General features: G+C 40.2%; 1 protein-coding gene across 6 annotated transcripts in view; it reads right to left on the bottom strand.

Moving 5' to 3' along the window:
- The window catches only part of TJP1 (tight junction protein 1), a 114,417-nt gene extending 100,501 nt beyond the window's left edge, over positions 1-13,916 (bottom strand). For 3 of the 6 annotated variants that reach the window (XM_059912279.1, XM_059912280.1, XM_059912281.1), the window contains exon 1: positions 13,488-13,915. In XM_059912279.1, the coding sequence (XP_059768262.1) occupies positions 13,488-13,514 (27 nt within the window). In that variant the 5' untranslated portion in view covers positions 13,515-13,915. Of the gene's footprint in view, positions 1-13,487 lie in introns of all 6 variants that reach the window. The other 3 variants (XM_059912282.1, XM_059912283.1, XM_059912285.1) reach the window with 2 other exon arrangements.
- Positions 13,917-14,470: the final 554 nt, after the last annotated feature.

Below are 14,470 nucleotides of genomic sequence, written 5' to 3'. Positions count from 1 at the left end.
AAGAAAACTGCAAGATACACCATGAGAGCCAATATCCCTAAAACATAAAGAAATCAAAACTGCAGAAAAAAATTCAGTAGAAAAATGGGGAAAAAATACATCACAAAAAGGATATTAAGATTTGAAAAAATGTTCAAACTCAGTCATAATTAGAGAAATGCAAATTAAAATAACACCAAGATGCCATTTCTCACCTGCCAAAGCAGTCGAAGGGCAAGACTGTGAGGCTATATTCACTCACAAATATTTCCAGGGGAAATGCAAATTCATCCTGCCTTTCTGGAGGTAAATCTGGCAATACCTAACAAAACTGAATGTGTACCTAACCTTCTGACCCAGAGATCCCACTCCTAGGAAATCTGTCCTGAAGATAAACCTCCAACAATGTGACTATACATATGTACCAGGTATTCATGGTAGCAATGTTTGTAACTACAATACTGGGAACAACCTGTATGACCAAACTTGGGAGAATGGATGAATAAATTACAGCACATCACAGAGTGGAGTACTATGCAGCTATGAAAAATGGAAGATCTCTATGAACCGACATGGAGCAATTTCAAAGACAGACCTTTAAAAGAATAAAGCAAAGTGCACAAATACCAATAGTATTCCACCCTTCATGAAGGAAAGAAGGGAATATGATATATACATGTATCTGCTCATTTGTGCAAAAGAAATATAGAAATGATAAACCAGAAACTAAAGAAATTGATTACTTACAGAGTAAGTAGGTATGGGGTGGAAGGGAGAGAGAGGGTGGTAGGACTGAGGAAGGAATGATATTTCTTTGTGGCACTGAACTACAGTAACGTTTCACATACTCCAAAATAACAAATAAATAATTAAAATAAACAAGGATGAGGTGGTGGGAACCAAAATGAAATACAAACAGTAACAGATAAACCTATCTACTACAAATGAATACCACAACCAAAGAGAATGGGTAGAAAAACACTCAGCTAAGTAACTGTGGAAAACACTATTCTGACTGGATACTGTAATGTTAAAGACACAAAGAACTGTACACAAACACTGTACTCGAGTTAAGTCAATCTGTTTCTCAGAAGGGTAGGATGGGTTAACAATCTGCTAACTACTGGACAGGTACATGAGGAATAAACAAATAACTGAATATACTGTAGACAATGAGCTGATTTCTCACTGTCAGAGAAAGATGTTACAAGAAAGGGTGAAGGCTAGAATGAAGAGTGCTGGATAGGAATCATGACGTCCATATAAACCCATGGTTTTTAGTTAAAACATACACGTACAGATAACTAGATACATGAGGAAGAAGGGACAGCTCTTCCTTACAAAGGAATGTGGAAGAAATGAGAGAAATACAAGATCACTATTTTAGGGAAAAAACACCACAATAACTGCTGCAGGCAAGATCAAAGAGTATAACCAGTGGGCAAAAGTTTGAAGAGAAACAATCTCAAAGTATCTTGCCCAAGATATTTATCAATTACAAAGGGAAAAACAGTAAGTACCTCACCAAATGTTCAAGGTTATCACACCAGTAATAAAACATAAATATCACATACCCTTTCCTAATCTGATGCATAACCTCAATCCAATCATGAGACAACATCAGACAAACCCAAATGGAAACATTCTAAAAAATAACTGACCGCCATTCACTGAAAGTGTCCAAGTCATAAAAGACAGGAGAAGACTGAGAAACCGGAAAAACTGTCACAGTTAAAATGATAATACATTGGATATATGCACAAATAAAATATTAAAATTAATGTCACCTGTTAAACTTTCTGATGTGGTTAACAAAATTTAAATCATGTATGTGGCTCATATGATATTTCTATTAGACAGAACTGCGCTGGCTCTAATCACCAATTTTCAGGAAATATAGCGGGCAAGAAACATTGTAACTATGACAGGGAAAATCCAGACCAAGAAATTGCATAGGACAAACAATTCTGTTCCTCACCAATAAAACTGCATCGTGGGTGGGGAGGCCAGGGCCAGAGCCAGATGGGGGAATCCTACAGTCTAAGAGACGTAGGAGACACACCAAACAATCACAATGGGAGGACTTTATTTGGATCCTGTTTTTTCTTAAATATATTGAAAAAAGAAGTTGATACTTAAGATAATTAGAAACTGTACATTGACTAAATGGTGGATTTTTAAATTTACAATTTGTTTTTAAAGTGTGATAATAGTAATATAGTTATTTTTTTTTAAAGAGTTCTTATCTTTTAGAGATATATACTCAAATATTAGATGAAAAGACATGTCTGGTGTTTGCTTCAGAGTAACGGGGGAGAGAGGATACAGTGGGTAGAAGTATAGATGGAACAAGACTGGCCGTAAACTGACGACTGGACCTGTGAGGCTAGCGTGGCGATTCATTACACGCCTCGTATACTTCTGTATGGGCTCGAACTTTTTCCACTTAAAAAAAAGGAAGGCAACTGAGGGGACTACAAGTTAATTGTTGAATCTAGAAAAGACCCAAACCAAGAATCCTATGACCAGGATGCCAGGCCATTATGCAAAGTTTCCGCGGGCTGGCTCCTCAGCAGCTGCCTCCCCTTCCAGGAAAGATAAGTGCAGCGGGCCCTGGAGATGCACTAGGACCTTCTGGGAGCTTCTTGGCTGAATGTTACCTGGTCTATTACCACTAAGTGAGCACCACCGTGAAAACGGTGCCTCTGGTCCAGGAGGGACGTCAGATTTTAATCAAATAAGCAGCAGACAAATAAGTACAAGTTGTTGTACAGTGAAATACAGTTAAAGCACAGGGAGCTTAAAGCAGAGTTCTGAACTGTTTTCTGGGCTCAGGACAAGGTTCTCGAGGCTAAGTATTGGCACATGGCTCTCTGAGGAAGACAAGTCCTCAGAGCTCTGCCTGCTCTGGCTGAGGAACAAGGCAGGCAAGAAGCCTGGTTGTGGCCGCAGCAAAATGCGGGAAGGACCTGTGGGACCAGACTTGGCAGTTCAGGGAATTACAATCATCTTCATCAGCCTCAACACTGACTTGACCAGAGGCACAAAGGAAAAGCATCTCAAAGTGAAAGGACCAGTTCAGATGCATACCAAGACTCTGAGAATAGCTACAAGGAAAATTCCTGGTGGTGAAGGTTCTAAGACTTGGGATGGTTTTCAGAAGAGGCTCCACAGCGACTCACTGACTTGCACAGTCCTGAGATGGTTAAGCAGATTACCTCCATCAGCACTGAGCCAGGAGTCAGGGCTGAAGTCACCACTGCAAATTGCTGAAATCAACTTTTAATAAGTTGATAAGCACTTGTCAAAAAAAAAATTGGCACAGATGCTGGGTGAATGAGGGACAGAAGTGGGGAAGCTTTCCAGGTAGAGAAAACAGCATGTGCAAGAGCCCTAGGGTAGGAAAGCACTTTCCACGTTCATTCAAACAATATTTGAGTTTATTATAAGCTAGACACTTTGTTAAGCTCTGTGATGACAGGACACACCAAGATGACCTTTGTTCTCATGGAGCTTACGGTCTAATGGCAGAACTGGATGATCAAAGAATGTCACAACTGAATATATTATCACAGGCTTAAATAAATACTACAAAGAATGAGTGCCGTGAGAGGAACTCAAAGACAAACCTGGCAGGAAGTTCAGCACCCACTAGGAACTAAAATGAGGACAGCACAGGTTGAGAACAGAGACCAAGAGGGGGGAAAAGATGTAAGGTGAGGCTAGAGGAGTAGGTAGGGGCCAAATAATCCTGTAGCAGCTTACTGATCATATTATGGATTTTGGTCTTTTACTTCTGAAGTCAATTAAGAAACCTAGGAGTTTTAGGATAAGCATGCATACTGGGGCACAGGGAAAGAGGGGGTACTAATCAAACTTGGATTTTGAGAAGATTGTTTTAAAAAGACAGACTGTACGGGACAAGAAGGGGTATGATACTACTTAAGAGGCTACTACAGGAGTACAAAGAGAAGAACAGAATGTGTGTATGTGTGTATGTATCTGTGAGTTGGAGGGAGGGGGGATGTAAATGGTCGAAAGTACCCATGAACGAGTGGAAAGATATGAGGTGCTCAGGAGTTAAGAACTGAACAGAATCTGCTAATCGGTCAGGTCATTCACCCTATCAGATAGGTAGCCCAACTGAACCAGGTACACTGGAGTAGGAGTAGTCTTTAGTCTCTATTCCCTAATTGGTCAGACAAAAGAGTGCATCTCTTACTTAATACTACTGTAATAAAATTTTTGAAAGTATCTCGGGAGCGCAAGGACTTTCTCTGACACCACAACACACCTCGCTGGTCTGGGACTCAACTAACCTTTGTCCAGTATCAAATAAATACATACATACATAAATACATAAAATAAATAAATGTTTTAAGAGTGCACATACACAGAAATACCATAATTCCTATACACTTCTTCCCTGATATTAAGGTGGGCTTCACTTAAAATGTTTTTATTAAAAGATACAGGCAACGTAACAGCTCACCCTGTTCTGGGCACTGTGCTGAGTGTACAACCACCCTGAGACGGGTCCCTGAGTGTACTGTGATCATCTGAGTTGTACAGATGACAACACAGTATTAACTGGTAGACTCAAGATGCAGATTCCAGAGCCTAAACTCACGTAGTAAAGTAACAAAGACTTAGAGTTATTCAATGATAACCTTTTCAGTTCTTATATTGCTTGACCTCTCTCTGTGCAGCATCTGGCCTACCGAAAGACAGGTCCCTCTCTGGAAACTCTCTATTCCCTTGCTGGCCTTTCTCTTGTGTCACTACACTCAGACCACATTCAAATGAAGAGCTTCTATTCATCAAAAGACCATTAAGAGAACTACCACATTGGAAAATATACCTACAATACATATAATCAACTAGCTTTTATCCAAAAAAAAAATACAAAGCAAATCAATAAGATAATCCTAAAGAAAAATAGACAATAGACTCAAACAGGGCATAAACATGAAAAGTTGCTCAACTTCATCTAGTCAAAAAATGCAAATTAAAATCTCCAATGAGATTCACTAAAGACCAACCAGAAAGGGCTAAAAGTGTCTGCTAATACCAAGTATTGGTGAAAATGCAGAGCAACAGAAACTCTCATTCACTGATGACGACAAGTGTAACTTGGTATAATCTCTTTGCAGAAGACATCGTCTACTAAAAGTGAAGACACACTAAACAATCCAGCAGCAATTCCATCCCCAAATACATCTTAGAGAAAAACATGCACATGTTCACCAAGAAAGATGAACAAGTGTTCATCTTAATAGTGGAAGCATTATTCTTAATAGCCCGAAGTAGTAAACAACCCAAATGCCCATCAATGGTAGAATAAATACACTGTAGTACATTCACACAATAAAATACTAAACAGCAATGAAGATGAATGAATTCATAATGCAACAACAGATAAATTTTAAAAACATGAAGTCAGAATAGTGGCTGTCTTGGGGAAAGAATGGTGCTGGCAGGAAGATCCTAACACATGGGTCTTACAGTCGGGACAGTGGCTCACTGGCAGGATAAGGTTATCAGGTAGAGGGCAATGAAGGAAGCTGAAGAGCTGCCAATATTCTACTCCTTGAGCTGGGTGGTGCTTACATGGGTGTTCACTTTGTGATAATTCATTAATGTACACGTGCTATCTGCGCTTTTACATAGGAATTATGTTTCACAATAAAAAGGTATAAAAAATGAAGTCAGCTCCCAACACGTAAGTCAAGGTAATTTACATAAAATCTGGATTTACAACCAGTTCTGGAAAAAAAACGGAAGATCCAGCATGCTGTCTTCGCCACCGGCAACAATCAGCTGGGGCGGGGCAATATCGGCCTCCTTCAGAGGAGCTCCTGCTCTCTGACCCCACAGCACCCTCTCTTCCTGCTCTCATGAGTCACGACTCGCCTAACACCATTCCATACTCGTCTCCTTGACACTCCTTACAGCACATGAACGTAAAAGCATGCGCATGTGTGAATTATAAAGCCTAGAAGCAAGTGTGCCATTAGCCAGAGCAGTAAATTTAACCTCAGATCCCTCACCTATGAAACAGAGGTCACAAGAGCACCTACCACAATTGTTAAGATCAGATGAGGCAATGCACATAAAACAGCTGGCTTAGTATTGTCACAGAATCAGCACTCAGTATTAGGAGGCTATTATTTATTATTAACACACATTTCTCATATTTACAACTAGGATGTAAATCTGCTTGCCATGGCCACTGTCTTCTGACTTTACAGGAAATACAGCATCAAAATATGGGTTGGTATACGTTTGTTTAATTAAATACTCCAACATGTATCACTGTTTAAAAAAGAAAAATAGGGACTTGCTGGTGGTGCAGTGGTTAAGAATCCGCCTGCCAATGCAGGGAACACGGGTTCAAGCCCTGGTCTGGGAAGATCCCACATGCCACGGAGCAACTAGGCCCGTGCACCACAACTACTGAGTCTGCACTCTAGAGCCCACAAGCCACAACTACTGAAGCCCGTGCACCTAGAGCCCGTGCTCTGCAACAAGAGAAGCCACCGCAATGAGAAGCCCGCACCACAACGAAGAGTAGCCCCCGCTCGCTGCAACTAGATAGAGAAAGCCCGCGCAGCAACAAAGACCCAACACAGCCAAAAATAAATAAATAAATTTATTTAAAAAAAAAAAAAAGAAAAAAGAAAAACAGTAAATAAATCTTCCAAAGTTCCTTTACATGACACCACTGGGAAAGATTTCCTACAATTATACTTTGAAAAGTACACTTGTGTTTACTTGTTTTTGCCGAACCATGAATTTCTCCCCATCAGGGCTTTCACTGGTCTGATCAGTGTCAGGTAAATGGATACCTATGAAAATACACTTTAAGATAATGGATTTTAAGACCTCAGTTATAAAAAGCCCTCAAAATTAAAACTGACTTTTCAAGGTAAACAGCATATGAACACCAAAAGCAGCTCCCTATTTTTCACATAGTTGTTAGTGTACCAACACCTAGCCAATACACTTAACCTAATTCTTGCCCCTCAGACAAGTATACATTTTCCCCCCAAAACCCACAAAAGTCTAATTCCAAATACTTTTTCCAGAAGCCAATCTGACAGTAAGCCCTCCTAAAACGGAAGACTACGAATTTCACCCACAAATACAATGATAGCTAATGAACTAGTCACCCACAATGTCCATTGTCTCACAGACACAACACTGAGCAAGAGAAGCCATATACAAGAGTCCACACCAGAAGATTCTGTTTGTGTAAAGTTCACAGGCAAAACCACAGTGTTTACGGAATGCATAAGTGGTAAAATTATACAGAAAAACTAGAAAATAAGTAATATAGAAGACAAGATACTTATAATCTTTGGGGAAAGCAGGTTATGATCCAGAAATGGCCTGTTAGGAATTCTAGTGCTCATCATCATTTTATTTACAGTATTTTATTTGTTGCTTTCTGCCCACACCATTAAAATGGTCCACAAGTACAGCATAGTGATATGTTCACTGCTCTATTTCTAGCACCTAGAACAGTGCCTGGTTCATACTAGGCCAGCAGTGAGTATCTGTTAAATACAGAATACAGTTTCAAAAATCCAAATTGTTACATATTTAACAACTGGCTAGACCCTAAATATAATAGTAACAGCCAGCTTACTGTCCATTTTCCATGTCAGTATATTCAAGGAGTTATAAGTATATAAGTAAATTCTAATTACTTTATAATTCTTAACCTTTTTCACCTATTTAGACTTTCACCAAATGCGTGAATGTATCCAAATTCAACTGAAACATTTTTTTTTTTAATTAACAAGGGAAAACGCGGAAACTCATGTGTTACAGTAAGCCCAGGCTCCAGATGGGATTCTACCACCTTCCCCAACCAAAAAAGCACAGCAGAGTGCTACGCTCTTATAAGATGACCTGGAGTGTGCTCATATTTATTTTAAGAGTAAAAACTCAAATTCTTTGGATCTTAAAAATGAATTACACATTTCACAGCTGATTATTACAATACAGGGCAGCTAAAAACTATAAGCCTTTAGAGGACAGGGATCCAAAACAAAATGTGCTCAATAAATACTTGCTGAACTAACAAAAAGAATCTCATTACTGATAACCTCCTGAATTTTAGCATTATGTATTGAATTAAGAGAACAATCATAAATTAAGTTTAATTCAGTTATCAAAAACTGTGTACAAACCCAAAAGATTACTAGCAACAATTTGAAAGAGTGAAAATTCCTAAAATAACCAAGAAAAAAATGAACTTTCACTCTTTGGGAATGTACACTATTTTTAAAAAACAAAAACAAAAAATATTTCAGCAAATCAAAAATAATTTTTGTAATCAAGCCAGGCATATACTAATCTTATGTCCCTAATTAGCATCCCTGCAAAGTAATATTCGTTCCAGTTTTCACCTCTCTTCTGGGCATGATAAACTAGAATGATTGAGGTCACTCACCGATCAACTCACTTCCCAGCGTTCTATCAGCATGAAAGAGTTAAGAGTGTTCTAATATACACTGAAATGCACCTACAGCACAAATTAAAACTTACCTTTTGATCTATCCCAAAGTTAAGGGCTTTCTGAGATTCAGTATTAACACTACATATGTAACAGTTAGGGCTTGTTAGTAAACCTCAAATGGTATTTTGTGGTATGAATTTTGGCAACATTGGTTTTCTCATATTAAAACTACTCTGTGGGATAGTCGATCACTCAGAGTCCATTATTTTCACACATTTTTAGGATATAACATGAAATTCCCTACCCATGAACTCATCGCACACACTTCTCATTATTAAGAATGTATCTGTTTAGGAAGGCATGGAAATCAAGCACCTGGCTAACCCATAAAGAAGCAACCTGAAGCCACTCTTCTCTGCAATAAATAAATTAGGAAGCACTCTAGGTCAGCAGTAGCAAAAGACCTATTTTTATTGCTGGCTTATATTAGAAATACTATACTAAAACAGACCAATTTTAGATTAAATTCAAAACTTGGTAAACTGTTCTAACGTGTCTCTTTCTACAAGATTAAAAGTTAAGCTAAGAAGGTTTTCCAAGATTGTCTTTCAAAATTCACAGGTGCAAAGCAAGTTCTAGTCAAATATTTCAGAAATATCATACTAGACATAAACTATCTTTTAATCTTATTTAACATTTGATCAAAAACTCTACGAATAAAAAATAACTCTGCTTGTCCCATGGCTGGTCTCCAGCCCCACCACGCTCCGTCAGTGCTCGACCCTGAGTGCGTGATTGGCACGGAGCCTGCAGTGAGCTGTGGCTGGGCGGCCAGGGTCCAGTGGCACCACACGTGGATTTACAGACGGACTCGTGGTCTTTCATTACACTGAATTTTTATCATGTCAGAACTACGTCAATAAACAGGATTACACTTCCAATTTTTTCACCAAAATTATTATTTTTAATGACACTTTCCTTAGCAGCTTGGTGATCTGTCTTGTTTATACTCAGTTTTATTCTTAGAACTGTACTGAGTTTACATTTGGTCTCTAAATAGAAAAAAGATTAAAGAGCAAGTAAAAGTCAGAGCCAGTACATTGTTACCAGGCTTGAAAAAAAAAAAAAAAAAAAGCAGTGAAACTACTGTAATCTTTCTCCTTCAAACCAAACAGGAAACAGTACTATATATACTACATTACAGCTCTCAAAGCCACAGATTGATTTTAACCTCATTATTTGTTGGTGTGGATGGCTGACCTCCACTATCACTCACTAGTGGGGAAGCACTGTAGATTTGAAAAGTACCTGTCTAATGGAGCTGTCCTAAAATGAACTTAAGAGTTATAAATGCAGTCAGGATTATCAACCAAGCACATAAATGACAGTTTTAACCACAAGCATCTACCATGTCAAACACACTAACGTAAAAAATTAAGTCTTCGCCTTAAATACTATAAAAAATATTTCTAGTGAAAAACAAGTATTGTACAAATTTGGCAGGTAAAGAAAAACATTACTACAGTGAAGCCCAATAAACGTTGGCACACACAATTAGTGAATTCTCATAAAGCACAGTGAGTTTTTAATTTACCTTTAAAGCAGTATGAAGCAAATACCAATCACTAAGTACCAAAATTAAAACTACGTCATAACAGCCACTGAGGACACAATTCCTATCTATAAGGACTAATTTTGTAATTAGTTTTGTTCATTTTGCTTTATTCTACAGTTTTTAACTTTCAAATGTTCAGCTGTTAAGGAAAGTTCATTGTGCCTTATTTGATAACTATAAATCAATTCCTAAGAAGTGGTGTAAATAATTTCCATACTAAACTACATTATAATTTTAAAAATAATCAACCAGGCGAAAAACATTCTGTTCCTGAGACAAAATGGAAACTTTTAAGCAGCAAAATCTAATAAGCATACAGTACAATGTTACATTTTATTGCTTCCTCTTAAGTGAAACAGCTTAAAAATCCAGAAGCCACTGCACTTGCTTCAGCCACTTTCTGTGGTTCAACAAATGGAAATGTTCCCAATTATTCATATCATTTTCTTACATAATTAAACAATTCCTTGGTGAAACAGAGAACCGCCCTCAAATTCCTGTTTTCAACTTTTGAATCATTTCATATCAGGTACACTAGTAATTCTGTTTGCAAATTCAGATGTATATCTGAACTTTTCCTTTATTACTTAAGTTAATATCATGCACTGAGAAGCCCTTTCCAATTGAAATATATATTTTTTAAAAGCATCCTACCCTTTCTTCTAGTATTTTATGATTTATCTTCTTTGCACTTTTTCAAACATTTCATTTGGATTTTTTTTTTCGGGGGGGTGGTCTTAGAATAAATTTTTTTTTTTTTTTTAAAGAGGATAACCAACAGTCCCAGCACTATTTATTGAATAATCCATCCTTTCTCCAGTAATCTTCCATGTTATTTTTATCATACAGTCTCAATTTTCCCTCTTGCTGGCTAGTTGAATTTAGGCAAGTTACTTTATCTCTCTGTGTTTCAATCTCCTCATCCATAAACTGGGGAATAACAGTAGTGCTCACTTCATATCGATACTGGGAACTACATCAGTTAATTCATGTTAAGCACTTAGAACAATAGCTGACACACATTAAATGCTGACGATCATAATCACTAAAAGCTCATAAACACACAGATGTTTCTGGACTCTGTGATTCCAATGTCTATTCCTGAGCTAAAAGACTGCTTCAAATTACTTTGAATTTATAACACATTAGGTTTTCTAATAAGGTATTCTTTTTCCAAAAATTTCATGGCTATCATCCATTTATTTTATCAGATAAATTTTCTCATCAATATGTCAAGTTTTCGACAATACCGCACTGGAATTCTATTTGGAATTGTGTTAACATTTATACACCAACTCTAGGAAATTTGGTATATTCTACAAGAGTCACTCTCCCCCATTCAGAGAGTATATTTTCTCATCTCATTTATTGAGGTTTTATGTCCTTTAAAATTAGGTAAGTTACCAACAATTGTTATATTTATTCCTAGGTACAACCGTTTTGGAGAAAGATTTAGTGGCGTATATCAGAATTTTAAATGCACATACCCTTTGACCCAGAAATTCCACTTTTAAGAATTTGACATACAGTAATACTATGTAAGTGCAGATATAAAAATATAAGGCTACTTATTACAATAAAATCCTGGAAACAAATTAAATGTCTATCAGTAAGGCAATAATGACCTGCAGCATATTCATGGGATGGAATATTCAACCATTACAAAGAATATAGAATCAAAGGTACTGGTTTCGAGAAGAGTTCTACAAACTATTACGCTAAAAGCAAGAAAAGCAAGCTGCAAAATTAATGTCTTCACTTTTTTTTAACTGGGAAGTGGAGGAAACAAAAATATATGTAAAGTATTGAGTACACAGCCTGGTTCTTCTTAAGCATTTTAATCACCTTACAAAATTAAACGTGACTTGGTTGGTTGAATACTATTTCATTTCACCTATCTTTTACGGCCTGCCTTGCTCTACATAAGATTTAATGGTGGCCTCATAACACAGCATTTCAGAAAAATAAGCTTTCAACTGACATTCTACTCATAAATATTTAAGAATGCAAACGTCCCTAAAATGTAATGTTTAACTAGTGATATTTTTCAAGATGCCATAAAATCTCAACACCATAATTCAAGAGAAAATGTATGACTCCTTCTAAATCATCATTTTACTATGGCAATCTATTGAAAACTTACTTCACTCCATACATGAAATAACCTTCTTAGAGTGTGTGGTCTTGGATATTAAGTGCCAGAGATCACACTGCAGGAACACAGTGACACTCTCTGTTAATACGGAAACAAAGCCTTTCCTCCCAAGAAAAGTAAATAATGTAAGCTTATTTTAAAATCATGCAAAATTCTGCCTTTTATTCTAAATCTTTAGATTGTTCTTAATCAGTATTAAGGTCAAAAAGGTACACATGAAAGTTTTCTTAAAGAGAGAACACTAAATTCCTTAGAAGAATTTATTCACTACTAAATGTAACCGCTAACTTCTGCCAGCCAAAAAACAAGGTCTTGAGATCAGAAACTCCAGGGCCTTATTATACCTGCTCCGAGATACTATGAATAAACATTTCAAACAGAAAAACAAACAAAAACAATCAAACCAGTACCTGCGTAAGCACTTTGATACTGTTTGAAGTAATGAATTGATTTTTAAGGGAGAAGATTTTTACTCTTCACATTTCTGTATTCCTTCAATCGTTTAAAAGAGCAGGTACTATTTTATGGTGAAAAAGGTTAAAATGTACAAAAGGAGAGAAGAATATTAACTGATTTTTAAGAACTTCAGCTTTTTAATGTCATATACAAAGTGGTTTGAAAGTACTGAGAAAATGGCATAATACTTCAAAGCACATGGAAAAATTGATAGGAAAAAGTGTTACTTTTTTGAGGAACCCACACGTCTTTGCCAATTTTTATTGTTTAGAGTTCATCTAATTGTCCATTTTTAAGGGTATTTTGTGGTACTTCTGAAAGTTTAATTCAAACTAAACTATTAAAAACTGTTAAGAGATTAGTTTTTTCAATGTTACCATAAGTAAATAAAACAGAGTTAAAACAACAAAAATCCAACCTACTCCACACAGGCTGAGTGTTTGCCGTCCCAATGTCTTGTCGCGGGCGCGCGCATACCAGCGACAGTGACATCAGATCGAAACCACACGGTTTCGCCAGGGACCAACCACTCCCGCAAAGACAGCAGCCGCCGCCCACCGGGGTGGCTCCGGCCCGACCTCCGCTCCCCGCGCCCGGCTTCCCGGCGGGACCTGTTGCGCGTTCCTGCCCGCCCTGCTCCCTCCCCGCGCGGGCATGAGCCGGGGACTGCCAGCGACGCCGCCGCGATGCACCTGCCTGGGCCCCGGCCGTCCCCACCCCCGGCCGCCCGCCCGCTCCTCGGGCCCCGGCCCAGCCGCCAGCCCGCGGGAGGAGGAAGACGGGCCCCCGGCGGGACGGGCCCCCGAAGCGCTCACCTTGGCGGCCGCGGCCCTGGCGGACATCTTGTCTCTCCGGTGCCGCACGACGCTCCTCGGACCCGAGACTCCTCGCCGCCAGCCACCGGTTCCTCACTCAGCTGCCCAGATAAACATCTCCCGGGAACGAGCGGGGCGGGGGCGCCGGAGAGGCCCGGCCCACGGGGAGGGGACTCAACTCGGACAAAAGTCCGCGCCGCGCCAGCCCCGCCCGGGGCTCCCCGCGGGGCGCGCCCGGCCGCAGCCCCGCCACCGGCACGGGCCCGCCCGCTCAATGCTCAGCAGCACCGAGCCCTCCGCGGCCCGCCCGCCGGCTCCCTGCGAGCCGCTTCCGCACGTAACTTCCCACGAACGAGCCGCAACGACGGGACGTGGCGTCGGCGGGCTGAGCCGGCGCCGGCAACTGCGGATGGCCACGCAAACCTGCCAACCCGACCCGGCCCACTGAGCATGCCCGGCCGGGGGGCGGGGCCGTGGCAGGGGCAGGGCCGCGCGTGGGGGGCGGGGCCGCGGCGGGGGCGGGGCCACGAGGGCGAGGGGCGAGCGGCTGGTCAGCTTCCTGTCCGGACGCGACCCCTGTCGCGGAAGGAAAAGCCCAGTTTCCGAAGTAGCTTGGAGACGGAGTTTCCTGTTTGTTCGCATCAGGGGTCAGGCGGAAAGCGCCCCCGAGGAGCGAGCCTCCGTGTACCCAGCCTTTGCGACTTGAACAGAGACACACCTGGCCGCGGCCCCCGCCGCCCGCCTGCCTAGGCCTCGCTGTGAAGTGCGTCCTGGCTGTCGCTGTGGACGGATCGACTGCCCCGCGGACACTGGTCACGGGGTCACGGGCACCAGGGGGCTCACGCACACGAGGCCTCGATATAGACCCAACACCCCCTTCTCCAGCCGGTACAGACAGGGATCCCAAAAGCATATTTTTGGCATAAAATATGTTGAAATTCTTAGTGGCGAGAGAAGGGGAGGCGCCCAGCAGAAAAGGCTGC

Source organism: Balaenoptera ricei, chromosome 2 (genome assembly GCF_028023285.1).
Source record: "Balaenoptera ricei isolate mBalRic1 chromosome 2, mBalRic1.hap2, whole genome shotgun sequence".
Taxonomy (NCBI): Eukaryota; Metazoa; Chordata; class Mammalia; order Artiodactyla; family Balaenopteridae; genus Balaenoptera; species Balaenoptera ricei.
The sequence above is the reverse complement of the archived record's forward strand: the minus strand, read 5'-3'. Positions and strand labels throughout refer to the sequence as shown.